This window comes from Bos taurus, chromosome 5, assembly GCF_002263795.3.
Source record: "Bos taurus isolate L1 Dominette 01449 registration number 42190680 breed Hereford chromosome 5, ARS-UCD2.0, whole genome shotgun sequence".
NCBI classification, from domain to species: Eukaryota; Metazoa; Chordata; class Mammalia; order Artiodactyla; family Bovidae; genus Bos; species Bos taurus.
Genome location: NC_037332.1, coordinates 77304961 through 77320367, shown reverse-complemented (window position 1 = coordinate 77320367; position 15407 = coordinate 77304961). Strand labels below are relative to the sequence as shown.

General features: G+C 39.1%; 1 protein-coding gene across 11 annotated transcripts in view; it reads left to right on the top strand.

The window, feature by feature from the left end:
• Positions 1 to 15407, top strand: part of FGD4 (FYVE, RhoGEF and PH domain containing 4) — a 243680-nt gene that overhangs the window by 142678 nt on the left and 85595 nt on the right. For all 11 annotated transcript variants that reach the window (XM_024992557.2, XM_059887007.1, XM_024992560.2 and 8 more), the window contains one exon: positions 9433 to 9585. In XM_024992557.2, the coding sequence (XP_024848325.1) occupies positions 9433 to 9585 (153 nt within the window). The remainder of the gene's footprint in view (positions 1 to 9432; positions 9586 to 15407) is intronic.

The following is a 15407-nucleotide window of genomic DNA, read 5'->3' as shown; positions in this document are numbered from 1 at the left end:
GGTCGCAAAGAGTCGGACATGACTGAGCAACTGAACTGAACTGATAACTATATATTATAACAGTTAAGTATAACTGCTATAACTTTGAGTAGCAGTTATACTAGATAAGAGTGGTCAGGGTAGCCCATGTTGACAAGATGCAATTTGAGCCAAGATGTGAAAAGAAAGCAGTTAATCTGGGGGAAGAGCATTGCAGCAAAAAACAGCTAAACCAATTCCTATAAAGCATGCTTTTCCTGTTGCAGGAATAGCAGGGCACCAGTGTGACTAGATTGTAGTGAGCAAAGGGGTAATACTAGGCGATGAGGTCATTGCTAAAGGGACTGAAGACCAGATCATGTAAAGCCTGTCAGCTGCAATTAACAGTTCAGTTGTTAAACTATGGAGTGAAATGTGGAGCTGTTGAAGAATATTAAGCACAGGGATGACATGATCTGAGTTGGGTTTTAAAAGGGACTGTCTGGCATCTTTGAAAACATGTACTGAGTACAGTACTTTCCCCCATGGCTCAGCAGTAAAGAATCTGCCTCCAATGCAAGAGCTGCAGGAGACACAGGTTTGATCCCTAGGTTGGGAAGATCCCTTGGAGGAGGAAATGGCAACCCACTCCAGTATTCTTGCCTGAAAAATGCAGTGGACACAGGAGCCAGGCAGGCTATAGTCCATGGAGTCACAAAGAGTCAGACACAACTGAGCGACTAAGGACACACATACTGAGAACAAGGGTGGGTGCAGAGAGACCAGATGGAGGGTCTTGTTGTAATCCAGTCAATGGTTGTGGTAATTTAGACCAGAATAGTAGCTGTGCAGGTGGGAATGGTAGATGATAGAGTCAACAGAATTTCCTGGTGGTTACATCCCTTTTTGGGCTTCCCTGATAGCTCAGTTGCTAAGGAATCCTCCTGCAATGCAGGAGACCCTGGTTTGATTCCTGGGTCGGGAAGATCTGCTGGAAAAGGGATAGGCTACCCACTCCACTATTCTTGGGCTTCCCTTGTGGCTCAGCTGGTAAAGAATCTGCCTGCAATGCAGGAGACCTGGGTTTGATCCGTGGGTTGGGAAGATCCCCTGGAGAAGGGAAAGACTACCCACTCTAGTATTCTGGCCTGGAGAATTCAATGGACTGTATAGTCTATGGGGTTGCAAAGAGTCAGACACAACTGAACGACTTTCAGTAGGATATAGAGTGGGAGAGAAAACAAGAGGAATTTAGAATACTTCCAAGCTTTTAGTCCTAAGCACAGATGAGGTTGCTATTTACTGAGGTGGAGAAGATGGTAAAGGCAGTTTATTTTGAGTGAGAGTTGGGAAATAACAGAGTCAGATTTGGGTGTGTCAAGTGTTAATTAGTTCTTAGACATACTAGTGGAGATGCTAAGTAGGCAGTTGAATGCATTAATATTTATTTTTTCTTTATTAAGCAAGAAATATGTTTTTTTAGTTACTTTTTTGTTTAAATGGATAATAAAAACTTTAACATCTTACCTATTTTAAGTGTATAGTTCATTGGTATTGTAATTTTCTAAGTCATGTCCACTCTTTTGTGACCCCTGGGACTGTAGCCTGCCAGGATCCTCTGTCCATGGGATTTCCCAGGCAAGAATACTGAAGTGGGTTGCCATTCCTTCTCCAGGAGATCTTCCCCACCCAGGGATTGAACCCCAGGCTCCTGCACTGGCAGGTGGATTCTTTACCACAGAGTCCCCAGGGAAGCCCTCACTAGCATTAAGTATATTCCATACACAGAAGAAATGTACAAAAAAAGATCTTCACGACCCAGATAATCACGATGGTGTGATCACTGACCTAGAGCCAGACATCCTGGAATGTGAAGTCAAGTGGGCCTTAGAAAAAATCACTATGAACAAAGCTAGTGGAGGTGATGGAATTCCAGTTGAGCTATTCCAAATCCTGAAAGATGATGCTGTGAAAGTGCTGCACTCAATATGCCAGCAAATCTGGAAAACTCAGCAGTGGCCACAGGACTAGAAAAGGTCAGTTTTCATTCCAATCCCAAAGAAAGGCAATGCTAAAGAATGCTCAAACTACCGCACAATTGCACTTATCTCACACGCTAGAAAAGTAATGCTCAAAATTCTCCAAGCCAGGCTTCAGCAATATGTGAACCGTGAACTTCCAGATGTTCAAGCTGGTTTTAGAAAGGGCAGAGGAACCAGAGATCAAATGGCCAACATCCGCTGGATCATGGAAAAAGCAAGAGAGTTCCAGAAAAGCATCTATTTCTGCTTTATTGACTATGCCAAAGCCTTTGACTGTGTGCATCACAATAAACTGTGGAAAATTCTGAAAGAGATGGGAATACCAGACCACCTGATCTGCTTCTTGAGAAATTTGTATGCAGGTCAGGAAGCAACAGTTAGAACTGGACATGGAACAACAGACTGGTTCCAAATTGGGAAAGGAGTATGTCAAGGCTGTATATTGTCACCCTGCTTATTTAACTTCTATGCAGAGTACATCATGAGAAACGCTGGACTGGAAGAAACACAAGCTGGAATCAAGATTGCTGGGAGAAATCTCAATAACCTCAGATATGCAGATCACACCACCCTTATGGCAGAAAGTGAAGAGGAACTAAAAAGCCTCTTGATGAAAGTGAAAGTGGAGAGTGAAAAAGTTGGCTTTAAAGCTCAACATTCAGAAAATGATGATCATGGCATCCAGTCCCATCACTCCATGGGAAATAGATGGGGAAACAGTAGAAACAGTGTCACACTTTATTTTTCTGGGCTCCAAAATCACTACAGATGGTGACTGCAGCCATGAAATTAAAAGACGCTTACTCCTTGGAAGGAAAGTTATGACCAACCTAGATAGCATATTCAAAAGCAGAGACATTACTTGCCAACAAAGGTTCGTCTAGTCAAGGCTATGGTTTTTCCTGTGGTCATGTATGGATGTGAGAGTTGGACTGTGAAGAAGGCTGAGCGCTGAAGAATTGATGCTTTTGAACTGTGGTGTTGGAGAAGACTCTTGAGGGTCCCTTGGACTGCAAGGAGATCCAACCAGTCCATTCTGAAGGAGATCAGCCCTGGGATTTCTTTGGAAGGAATGATGCTAAAGCTGAAACTCCAGTACTTTGGCCACCTCATGCGAAGAGTTGACTCATTGGAAAAGACTCTGATGCTGGGAGGGATTGGGAGCAAGAGGAGAAGGGGACGACAGAGGATGAGATGGCTGGATGTCATCACTGACTCGATGGACGTGAGTTTGAGTGAACTCCGGGAGTTGGTGATGGACAGGGAGGCCTGGCGTGCTGCAATTCATGGGGTCGCAAAGAGTCGGACACGACTGAGCGACTGATCTGATCTGATCTGATTGTTGTAGTGCTATGACAACCATCCTTCCATAGAACTCTTTGATTTTATAAAACTTAACTTTTGTGAAATAGTAACTTCGTTCTTCCATTCCTCTAGTCCCTGGCACCACTACTCTAATTTCTGTCCCCAGTTTTGACTACTCTATGTAACTCACATAAATGGAATCATAAGGTATTTGTGTTTTTTAGCTGACATATTTCACTTAGCATAATGGCTTCAAGGACACCCATTCTGTAGCATGTATCAGAATTTCCTTCATTGTCATGCTGAATAATATTCAATTATATATATATTCCACATTTTATGTATCCATTCATCTGTCAACAGATACTTGGTTTGCCTCCACAGCTTAGCTATTATGAATAATGCTGCTATGAACATAGGTGTGCACTTATGAGTGAAGTGAAGTGAAAATTGCTCATTCGTGTCTGACTCTTTGTGATCCCATGGACTATACAGTCCATGGCATTCTCCAGGCCAGAATACTAGAGTGGGTAGCCTTTCCCTTCTCCAGGGGATCTTCCCAACCCAGGGATTGAACCCAGGTCTCCCACATTGCAGGCGGATTCTTTACCAGCTGAGCCACAAGGAAAGCCCAAGAATACTGGAGCAGGTAGCCTATCCCTTCTCCAGTGGATCTTCCCGAACCAGGAATCGAACTGGAGTCTCCTGCATTGCAGGAGGATTCTTTTCCAACTGAGCTATGACGTATAAAGGATATTCTTTTAAAAATAATTTGTAGTACATTTACTTGGCTACTTTCATAGATTTTCTTTTTTATAGAAGTATATTTTTGTTATAAGTGATTTTAATGATATTGCTCTATGGACAGCAAAACACAGAAGTTCTCATTTGTTCTCTCACCCTACCCTTGTCCCTTTGTCATGTTACCTTCCATTCCTTTCAGTACATTTATACATGTTTGTATATATCTTATTTTTTTAATTGGATTATATTATACATACTTCTCTAGTTTTTTTGGTCCTTTATTTAATAGTACCTTGAAGATTTTCCCAGTCTTATTTTTGTTTTTCATAACTGTGTATGTTGCATATCCATGTACATATGAGTTTACACACACAAGATTTTTTCTGTAGATTGGATTCCTAGGTTTCGATTTTCTAGATCCAAGGAAATTTCTTAAATTTGTGCATATATTTTCTCCTCCAAGAAGAAAATTCTTCTCTTTTTGTGATTTGCTAATTGTTTGGCAAGGTAGGGTGGGCGTGGGTATGGATTTTGTTATTGAGTTCTTCAAGTTTGGAAAACTAAAGTAGTTTTCTGAAATAAATGTACTTGCTATAGATGTGTTACCCTTGGCAAATGAGTTGTAAGCCATGAGTTTTATAACTTTAATGACTTTTTTTTTTTAAGTGCAATTGATGTCTTAGTCTAGGCATTTTAAACAGCACATGGGAGATATGACCCATATCCAGAATCTGTGAGACAAATGGAGAGTCCTGAAGGGATGATAGGAGAAGACTGTTGAAAAATGTCTTATAACAGATAGAACATTTTCCTGTGGATAAACTTGGCAGATACTAATCTCAGCAAGGCAGCAGCGTTAGGTGGCATGAAGTCAAATCTTAATTTCCTGCCCAGGAATTGATCCTGGGTACCCTGGATGAAAACTTGGAATCCTAGCCACCAAGGCAGCAAGGGCTGGAAGCTAATTTTCCCTGGATCTTTGTCCCCAGTGAAAAATGTGTTTATCACAGAGGCAGAAACTATAAATACCAGATACAAAGTTTATTATTAAAGACATAGCAGAATAAGTGGGAGAGCACATAGAGAAACAGTTTGTTTAGTTGAGATAGAAGCAAGGCAGAGGTTCCCTACTGAAGAAAAAGGGTGTGGGCATCCCCCCTAGTGAGGAGGAACACTATAAAGAGTGGTGTTAAATCATTTATATAAAGGCAGTTCTTCCGGTCAGTCTTAAGACTAACTGACCTTAGTCTTCCTTCAGACCAAGGAAGACCTTCTGATTTCGTTTTCCACACCTGACCTACTTGGGACCCTGCCTTGGGGTGTGCACGCAGTCAAGATGGATCTTGAAGTGAAGGCCTCTGGGAGAAGCAAGACTCATTATGGCCTCGAATCATCCTTTGACTTTTGACTTTAAGGAGCCTTTCTGAACATGTATAGTGTCTCTCTTATCTTTTACTCAGGAGGATCTTTGCCTCTCTTTGTCCTTGCCATGATTATTGCCTTAACAATAATCATGTGTTAACAAGAGACAAGACTAGCTATTTACCCAGTGTCTGTTGTTACTTCCATTTCCAAGAGCAAATGGGGAGCTGGTTGTAAATTCCTCAACTGCAGCCCACCTATCTCTTATCTCAGGAAAGGCAAAGAGGAGGCTGACTGATTGTAAATGTCCAACCTGGAACCCATCTATCTCCTACCTTGGACTACCTTACTCAGTGACCAAATTTAGCACCACATGTGCTAATCATGTTAATATCATGCAGTGATGTAATGTAGTGAGATGGGTAAAGCACCTCTAGAATGTTCTTTCCCCAAACATGTAAACCCAGTCCAATCATGAGAAAAGAATTTGAGGGCCACTCTACAAAATACCTACCAGAACTCTTCAAAAGTGCCAAGGAAATGAAAGACAAGCAAAGACTGAGTAACTCTCCCAGATTGGAGAAATAAATGCAACATGGTATCTTGGTTTGGATGCTGTGACAGAAAAAGACTGTTAGTGGTAAAATGGTGAAATCTGAATGAAATCTGTGATTTAATATTGTACCAATATTAAATTCTTAATTTTTTAACATACCATAGTTATATAAGATGCTAACCTAAGAACCTGAGTGCAACTCTTCTGTAAATCTAAGGTTATTTCAAAATAAAGGGGTTTTTTTTTTCTGTTTTTTTTTTTTTCCTTGTCTTGTCTTTTTTAACTATCTCTTTCCTTCTGGGCAATATAATCCTAGGAAGATTGTCTTCCTTAGAAAATTACTCTGTGCTTGTAAGTTAAGAGATCCTCTTGTCCTGAGAGGTGGTCAGCCCATGAAGATCTTCTAGGCTAGAGAATTGCCACAGTTGAAGAGATGTTTTGGTTGTGTGAGGCAGTATAGACAAGGCTATAATAAGGCCATAAAGAGTGATCTGAGGTCATGGATCCAATGACAAGAGATTATGCCTGAAGAATCAGGAAATGAGTGGACTTTGCTTTGAAGTAAATCCAGCCTTAATTTGTGGAAGATCCATTCAACAGTAAGTTGGCAAAATATAACAACCCAGCACAAAGTTTTGCAAATAGGAGACAAAGTCACACTAACCAGTCAGAAAGATTATCTGCCACTCACAAGTATCATGCAGAAGACAATAAATGAAAATTAAGCCACAGTGGGAACCTTTCCAGTTAGAACAGGGAGGTTTATGCAGTCACAGATGAGGCTGGATTAACAGAGGATATCTGATGATACCTTGCAGTTACATGTCTAGACATTTCTTACAGGAAATATGACCCAGCAAGCATGAGACAGAGGAATGCAAAATGGTTAGGACCCCACTCCCCATGCTAACATAATGTTGTATCTGTGCCCAAGATACCTGTTTAATCACCCCTCCTGGTTCTTGGTTAGTTGGAATCTGAAAGCCTCTATTGTTAATAATAAAAATTCTTGGATGGTTGGCCATCTGGTTACAATTTTGGTTTCAAGTCCTTGTTATGCAACTGGTACCCAAATACGGAGTGTCTCCAAATGTAAGTAGGCTGAGTCAGTCATAAACAAGCAAAAAGAAATATTCCTCTGTGTTGCTAATATCCAAGATGTTAGAAGATGAAGTGTTTAATGAAATGGTGCTGCTTAATTTTAGTCAAACTTCCTTTACCATGATGTGTTTGACCTAGACCATCGTCAACAAACTTTTCCTGTAAAGGACCAGATAATAAATATAGTAAAGATTTTGAACTTTGCATGGTCTCTGCTGCATATTTGTCTTTGCTTTAAACACACACACAGACACACACACACACACACACACACACACACACACACACCTTTTAAGTATGTGTTTTCTGCATCTTTCACTCTATTTTCATACCTTGTGATAATGGTTGAAAGATGGGCTTTAAATAATGATCTATAATGAAGTTTCTGGCTATGGATTTACTATCACTGGCAAAAGATTTGTAATCATGACTTGAATGGATTTAAAAGAAAATAGATGTGTAGTTGATCTCTTACGGTAGGCATTTCATCATATTCATCTGAGATGAATAAATGTAAACCCATCAGATCATATAAGTTTGCTATTCAGAAATTAAGTGCCTAGTTTTCAGTTAAAAATTATTTATTCAAGACATGTTTTGTTTTTCTAAATAGGTTAGTTATTAAAGTAGCTTCATCTTTTAATATGTAGCAGTGGTGTCTATTTTTTCAAAATTCAGTTTAATTTGTTTTCTCATTTACCCCCTCCAGCTGGCCCCCTTTTATTGTTTTGTTGCCATAAATCATCTCTAAAGCTGTATTCTTGATTTCACAGTGTCTCATTTTACTGTTAGGTTACAGTTTCTGCCTCTGATTTGTAGTTGGGTTGCAGATTTTCACTGTTTCTGCCTCAAGGCCATCCTTCACTAGACCCCAGCAGGTAGTCTTTCAGATGCTAAACCATTCTTGGGCTATTTGTGAAACAAAAATTCTAATGCCCCTAAAAGACTAAGTGGCTAGATGGTACACTGTGGGTTTTACCAGATATACTTTGACTACTAAATTGATTTTTCTAAGAAGGTAGATAAGGTCATACATTTGAAAACTTAGCTTTTATTTCTTTCTTTATAATTTTACCAATATGCTGTCACATAATGTTCCTTAAACCTTGCATTCATGGCCTTTGTTATGTTTGGCTAAACAATGCTTTTAGTTGGCAGTCCATTTTAGCAGAAGGGTGCCTGATGAAACTCATTTAATGTGTTTTACCATTTGGTCTCTAATAACTTATCAGACAATACTTGTAAACTATTAAATCTTCTAAAACTTGTTTTACCTAGATACATTTTAAGGTGTACCCAGAAAATAAAGCAGTATTATAGTTTTTAGTCAGTATTACCCAATAATCAGTTGAAGGAAAAGGGAATTTTTTTACTCAGTAGAAAGTTGTTGGGTTTTATTAGTTTTTCTTGTTTTGAGTAATAATTAAGGCCTTTTATCTTTAATAGATTTCATTTTAGATATTTGGATTGTATGAAAATAAACTTTCTTACATTATAGTTTCTTAAATGGCATACATACTTTTATTTTCTCCTAAACAGGTTCAGTCTGTTGTTAATACCACTGTGCAGCTGGAAGGAGGGAAAACTTAATATCTGTATAAAAACACGGGCATATGATTTCTTTAAAAGTCTCTGAAATTCAGTATTTATCAGAAATTGAACTGAGAATTGATCTGTTCTCTGTGTCTCATGATATATTTCAGTATTTTAAAGCATTGCAGTGTTTTAAAGATTTTGAGTTGTAACTAAATATGAGTATTACCTACATAATCTCATCTTTTTTGAAAACATGAGCATTGATAACATTGATTTGGAGTCTGAGTAAGTTAGTAAAAAGAGGGACATGGTGTGTGTGTATGTATTTCTTCATTTGTAATCAAGCCATTCTTCTAGAGTCTTCAAGTCAACTGTCATGTTCGTGCTTTCCTCCTTTGTTCTTTTGAGCCACTTGATGACTGGCAACTGAATGGACCTTGAAAAGGAACTCTTTTAGCAGATTCGTGCTGGGCCCTTTGATCCTGTCCTTCGCCTGCATCATAGCAGCTACATATTGTCCTGTCTGTGTCCCTGCAAGGAAAGGGATGGGAGAGAGAAAGAGTGAGTGTGAGAGTGTGTGTGTGTGTGTGTGTGTGTTGTAGTAGAAGTCAGCAATCTCTTGTCAGCATATAAGGTTTCTCAAGCACACGGAAAGAGATTTTTCTTAGGAAAACTCTTGTCAAGGCCTGCACACATGGGAAAAGTATTTCGGTGCTTAGTCTTGTAACTGACTGTGTTTGTTTTATGGGGCCAGAAGAAATTAAATCACAAGACATGGTTATGCTCCACATCATTATTTACCTGTCTTTTCTTTTTGAACTCTCCCAGGCAGCAGTATCTGTCCAAAGATCACTATAGTTCCACCTTGCTTGAAAAGCAGCACAACCGCACTGATTGATCAGAATGCATCTGATGAAGAGGCTCAGGGAATAAATGGGAAGACGCCAGCAAAACACTTAGCTGCAAGTCCAAAGCCACAAGGTATGCTGTTGGGGTTGTTTTGATCAAGTTGGGTGCTTTGTTTATTGAAGAAAGTGACACAAAGGAATGATGATCACTCAGAAAGAGTTTTAAGCTATAAATTGAGGAATTGGGTGCATCTGTTTTTTCAGGAGAAAAGTCAGGCAGGGTTTCTACTCTGAAAATACTTTCTATATTTCCCTATTATAGCTCTTTTCATAAATTGTTTATATGTCCCCTTAATGGAAATGTGATCTCTTCATGCACTATGCTTGACATACTACAGAGCCTAACTTACCATTTGCATAATAAATATGTAATAAATTAATATGTACTTAGAAGTACTGTCAAAGTTGTCATGACTTTATAAATGTGAGAGGGTCTGTGAAACATCATTCTAAAACAGTGCTTTAATATACTTAGCGTAGGCTGCTGTCCATGGGGTCGCTGAGTCAGACACGACTGAGCGACTTCACTTTCACTTTTCACTTTCATGCGTTGGAGAAGTAAATGGCAACCCACTTCAGTCTTCTTGCCTGGAGAATCCCAGGGACGGCGGAGCCTGGTGGGCTGCTGTCTATGGGGTCGCACAGAGTTGGACACGACTGAAGCAGCAGCAGCAGCAGCAACAGAATGTGATTTTAAAATATTAAGGAAGTGGGGCTTTTCAAGCTTCTTGGTAAAGTCATCCACAAAAACTGAGTCCCTTCATCCAGAAATTGAGCATCCAACAAGGGGAAAATTTTTAGTGATGAAAATCTCTAAATGCTTTGCTCAGTAACCATTTCATTTTACAAGTAAATTTCTAGTAAGTGGTAATTAACTTTAAGAAGCACAAAATTATAATTTTGATTTGGTGATTGAGAACAAGGTCTTTTGAAGTATAACACAAAACTATGCTACACTGGCTTAACGTGTAGTTTGTTTAAATGTATTTTCATTTATATCAAATGCTGAACATTAAATCAGGAAACAACACTAGGCGTTTTCATATCACTATATTTTGAAAAAATCAATTTCTGTTTGGATTATTTGTATTTTCTTTGGTCTCTTTTCTTGTTCTTATGTTTTAAATTTTTCTGAAAGAGACCTTTAAAGGGAGGTTAGAATGGAATCTTCCCAATCACAGGCTATTTTTCTTATTGTTCTTACTATTAGTTATATTGGTGATGGTATGAAATATGGGCTATCAAACAAGGTCAGATAATTGGAAATTCAAGTGAGTAACTCATTGATGAGTTTATAACCTCAATCTTTGACCATATTCCTTTATAACATTGTGAATATGAAAATAGAAAATTTTCTGATTATGATTAAAGCCATTTTATTTGTACAATACAAAATTCAACCTTGCTCATTAGTTGTAAGCTGACCTCAAATAAAAAATATAAGAAATAAATGCAATTCAATTTTATGTAATTCCCCAGATAAAAAGCAAGAATTTAATTATTGATAAAGACTGTTTTGGAAAGATGTATTGCATCACTTCATTGTTTTTAGTTCATTGAGATAAATTATAGCTGTGTTTTTTCTGAGCTGCCGTGTGCGAAAATAACCCTGCTCCTTAGGGAGAAAACACCAACTTTGCTGTTTGTAGTTCTGTTGAAGTCTGTGTATTGCTAGTTAAACATATGTGATTACTTTCTATCTTGAGTATGGATTTATATATATATATATATATATATTTTGCATAACAACAGAGTATTTCCAGATATAAAATAAACAACATAGAGTATACTTTTTTCCAAAATATTCTCATTGTTTGGCCCTTTCCTGACCCCCTCCCTGCCCGGGCTAAACTTTTAGCTCTACTGTCACCCCTTAAATCTCACATTTAATCATCTCTTCTTTGGTTTTTCTCATTGATTGCAGACTGGTCTGCTATTTAACTCATCCGTGTTGGTTTTTTTCTGCTTTTTACACTACTGTATTCCCTGTATCTCGCACACAGCGTACCAGGCCTTCAGTAATACTCACTGAGTGAATCTTGCTCCATCAACATGTTTCTTTTACTTTGTTTCTGCTGTTCTTTGTTTAAAACTTAGAATGTATGCCATGTAGACACTGTTGTGCTATGTCACTCAGTCATGTCCGAACCAACTCTTCACGACTTGATGGACTGCAACCCACCAGGCTTCTCTGTCCATGGGATTTTCCAGGCAAGAATACTGGAGTGGGTTACCATTTCCTCCTTCAGGGGGTCTTCCCTTCCCAGAGATTGACCCAGCATCTCCCGAGTCTCCTGCATTGGTGGCAGAGTTTTTACCACTGGGCCACCTAGGAAGCCCCTACATAGAGACCAGTGTCCTGAAATGAGGCTATATCTTGATATTGTCAGATCAGCTGCCATATAGATCACTACTTATTAACTTGACTGATTGATAGTATTTCCCACCCTTTAGCAGAGAGAAGCCACTTTTAATTTCTCCAAATCCTTAAGAACATTTGGGTGACTGAGGTTGGTTGAGAAATGAAGGTGATACCAGTGGGGACTTCCTGCTCAGACTGAGGGATTATCACACTGACACCTTTATGCCCACCTCCTGGCACATCCTTTATAAATTATGCATGATGCTGCTGCTAAGGCTTCAAGAGCCATTATGTAATTTTACTTCAGTTGAAGACTCTTATTCTAGATCAGTAATTCTCAACTGGAGATAATTTTGCAGGCCTGTGGCACCCACCCCAGCGCTAACTGGTATTATCTGGAGACATTTTTTGTCTTGCCACACTTGGAATTTGCTACTGGCATCTAGTAGGCAGAGGATAGCGCTGCTGCTGAACATTCTACAATGCACAGGTCAGCCTTTTCCACCCCTACTAACAAAGAATGATCTGACCTGAAGTAGCATTAGTGTGAGAAACTTGATCTAGATCCTAAAAATAGCTCATAATTAAATCTTGGACTTCCCAGGTGGCTCAGTGGTAAAGAATCTGCCTGCCAATGCAGGAGATACAGGAGATATAGGTTCCATCCCTGGGTTGGAAAGATCCCCTGGAGGAGGAAATGGTAACCCACTCCAGTATTCTTGCCTGAAAAATCCCATGGACAGAGGAGCCTGGCAGGCTACAGTCTATAGGGTAGCAATGAGTTGGGCGCATCTGAGCGCGCACACACACACCAATTAAATCATATTCGTTTGTCATGTGAAGTGTTAATAATATCATGGCTGCAATTTATTATGGTGATTTTTAAAAGGAGAGAATATTTACAACTTTTATTAGTAGTGATTATGTAGTAATATAGTTAGAGGTTGTTTTGCCTCAGAAAATACCCTAAGGCCTTGAGAAACAATGGTTTATTCGCTTCATACCAGTCCTACTAGTAAATCAAATTACTGAGCAACCCCAGTCACTAAGTCTTTCTTGTTCACCACTTCTAATATTGGCCTATTTTCTGCCATGCTAGACATAACTCAAAAGAATTTCCTTAGCAGTTAAAGATAGTCATACTTTTTCTCTTAGGAACTTTGATCCACAACATTCTCCATAGTTAATTATTTTGATAAAGCCCACATACTGTCCCTTCTCAATCATTAAACTTTAATGTTTAAAAATTTTTCATCTTTGAAAGTCACATTATTGTTTCAATAATTTAAGTAAATAATTTGATTTACTCAATTGAGTAATTCATTTCATCTGCTTCTAAAGTAAAGCATTCTATATATAATGCTGCATTCTATGTATAATGCTTCATTCTTAACGTATGTTATAAATTTGTAATGCATTAATAGATCGGTTCAGATCAGATCAGTCGCTCAGTCGTGTCCGACTCTTTGCGACCCCATGAATCGCAGCACGCCAGGCCTCCCTGTCCATCACCAACTCCCGGAGTTCACTGAGACTCATGTCCATCGAGTCAGTGATGCCATCCAGCCATATAGCCAGCTGTTTTTCATATTAAGTAAAATAAGAGTAATAGAAACCTACTGGTAATCTGCAAATTTAAACCGGTGTTAAAGGAAAAAAAAATGTCACCTGCCATTCCAGTTCTACAGGGATCAAGCTGCTGCTGCTGCTGCTGCTGCTGCTAAGTCGCTTCAGTCATGTCCAACTCTATGTGACCCCATAGATGGCAGCCCACCAGGCTTCCCTGTCCCTGGGATTCTCAAGCCAAGAACACTGGAGTGGGTTGCCATTTCCTTCTCCAATGCATAAGAGTGAAAAGTGAAAGTGAAGTCACTCAGTTGTGTCCGACTCTCAGCGACCCCATGGACTGTAGCCCACCAGGCTCCTCCATCCATGCTAATATCCCACTAAATGTGTTCCCGGAGGAAAATTCGTGATGGAGAAAAACAGGGAGCATTCTTTGCTTTGGATATGCCATCCCCAAGGTAGTAAGATACCTGTCTAAGGAAAAATTTCAGTGACCCCAGATCATTGAATCTTCCCTACAAAGAAAAGCATTAAAGTCATTACCTTAAGATATCTTTCTGTTCGTGATTCAGTTCAGTCGCTCAGTTGTGTCTGACTCTTTGCGATCAGTAGTAATCTTTTTGTGCTTGACTACATGTTTTTCCCAGCAAAAAAAGCTCATATTTATCTTGGCCCCTTCCTTAACTCTTTGGAGCAGTTCTTCAGATCTAACTGAGAGGCTGTCTCCCTGCTGTAGTCCTCAGTAAGGTCCCTGAATAAAACTTAACTCACAACTTTTCTGTTGTATATTTTTCTTTCAGTTGAGAGTGGCAGATACTTTCTTTTTCATTCTCTAATTATTTTGCATATTTGGAAATTTTTAATAATTAAAATTTTTTTGTTCTATTTAGTATCTGTACAGTTAACTCTAGTGGAGCCCATTTTACTTATCATCAATGAGAGACCTCAAAGTTAGCATGTCATTGCCATGTCCTTGACTAGACTACTGATCTCGCCAAACATTGCTTAACCTATGCTGTCAGTTGTTAGTTATATAAAACTTGCATACGGTTGAGCTCATTTCACATGCTAGCAAAGTAATGCTTAAAATCCTTCAAGCTAGGCTTTAATAGTACATGAACCAACAACATCCACATGTACAAACTAGATGTAGAAAAGGCAGAGGAACCAGAGATCAAATTGCCAATGTCCCTTGGATCCTAGAAAAAGCAAGGGAATTCCAGAAAAACATCTACTGCTCTTTTATTGACTACTTAAAGCTTTTGACTGTGTAGATCACAGTGAACTGTGGAAAATCCTTAAAGAGGTAGGAATACCGGACTACCTTAGCTGTCTCCTGAGAAACCTGTATACAGGACAAGAAGGAATAGTTAGAACCAGACATGGAAAAATGGACTGGTTCAAAATTGGGAAATATACAGTAGGACAAGGCTATGTATTGTTACCCTGCTTATTTAACTTATATGCAGAGTACATCACCCAAAAAGCCAGACTGGAAGACTCACAAGATTGCCCGGAGAAATATCAGTGACCTCAGATGTGCAGATGATACCACTCTAATGGCAGAAAACAAAGATGAACTGAACAGCCTCTTGATGAAGGTGAAAGAGGAAAGTGAAAAAGCTGGCTTAAAACTAAACATTCAAAAAACGAAGATCATTGCATCCGGTTCCATCACTTCATGGCAAATAGATGGGAGGAAAATGGAAACAGTGACAGATTGTCTTTTCTTGGGCTCCAAAATCACTGCAGATGGTGACTGCAGCCACAAAATTAAAGATGCTTGCTCCTTGGAAGAAAAGCTATGACAAACGTAGACAGTGTGTTGAAAAGCAGAGACATTGCTCTATAGTCAAAGCTATGGTTTTTCCAGTAGTCACCTATGGATATGAGAATTGGACCATGAAGCACTGAAGAATTGATGCGTTTGAATTGTGGTGCTGGAGAAGACTCTTAAAGTCCCTTGG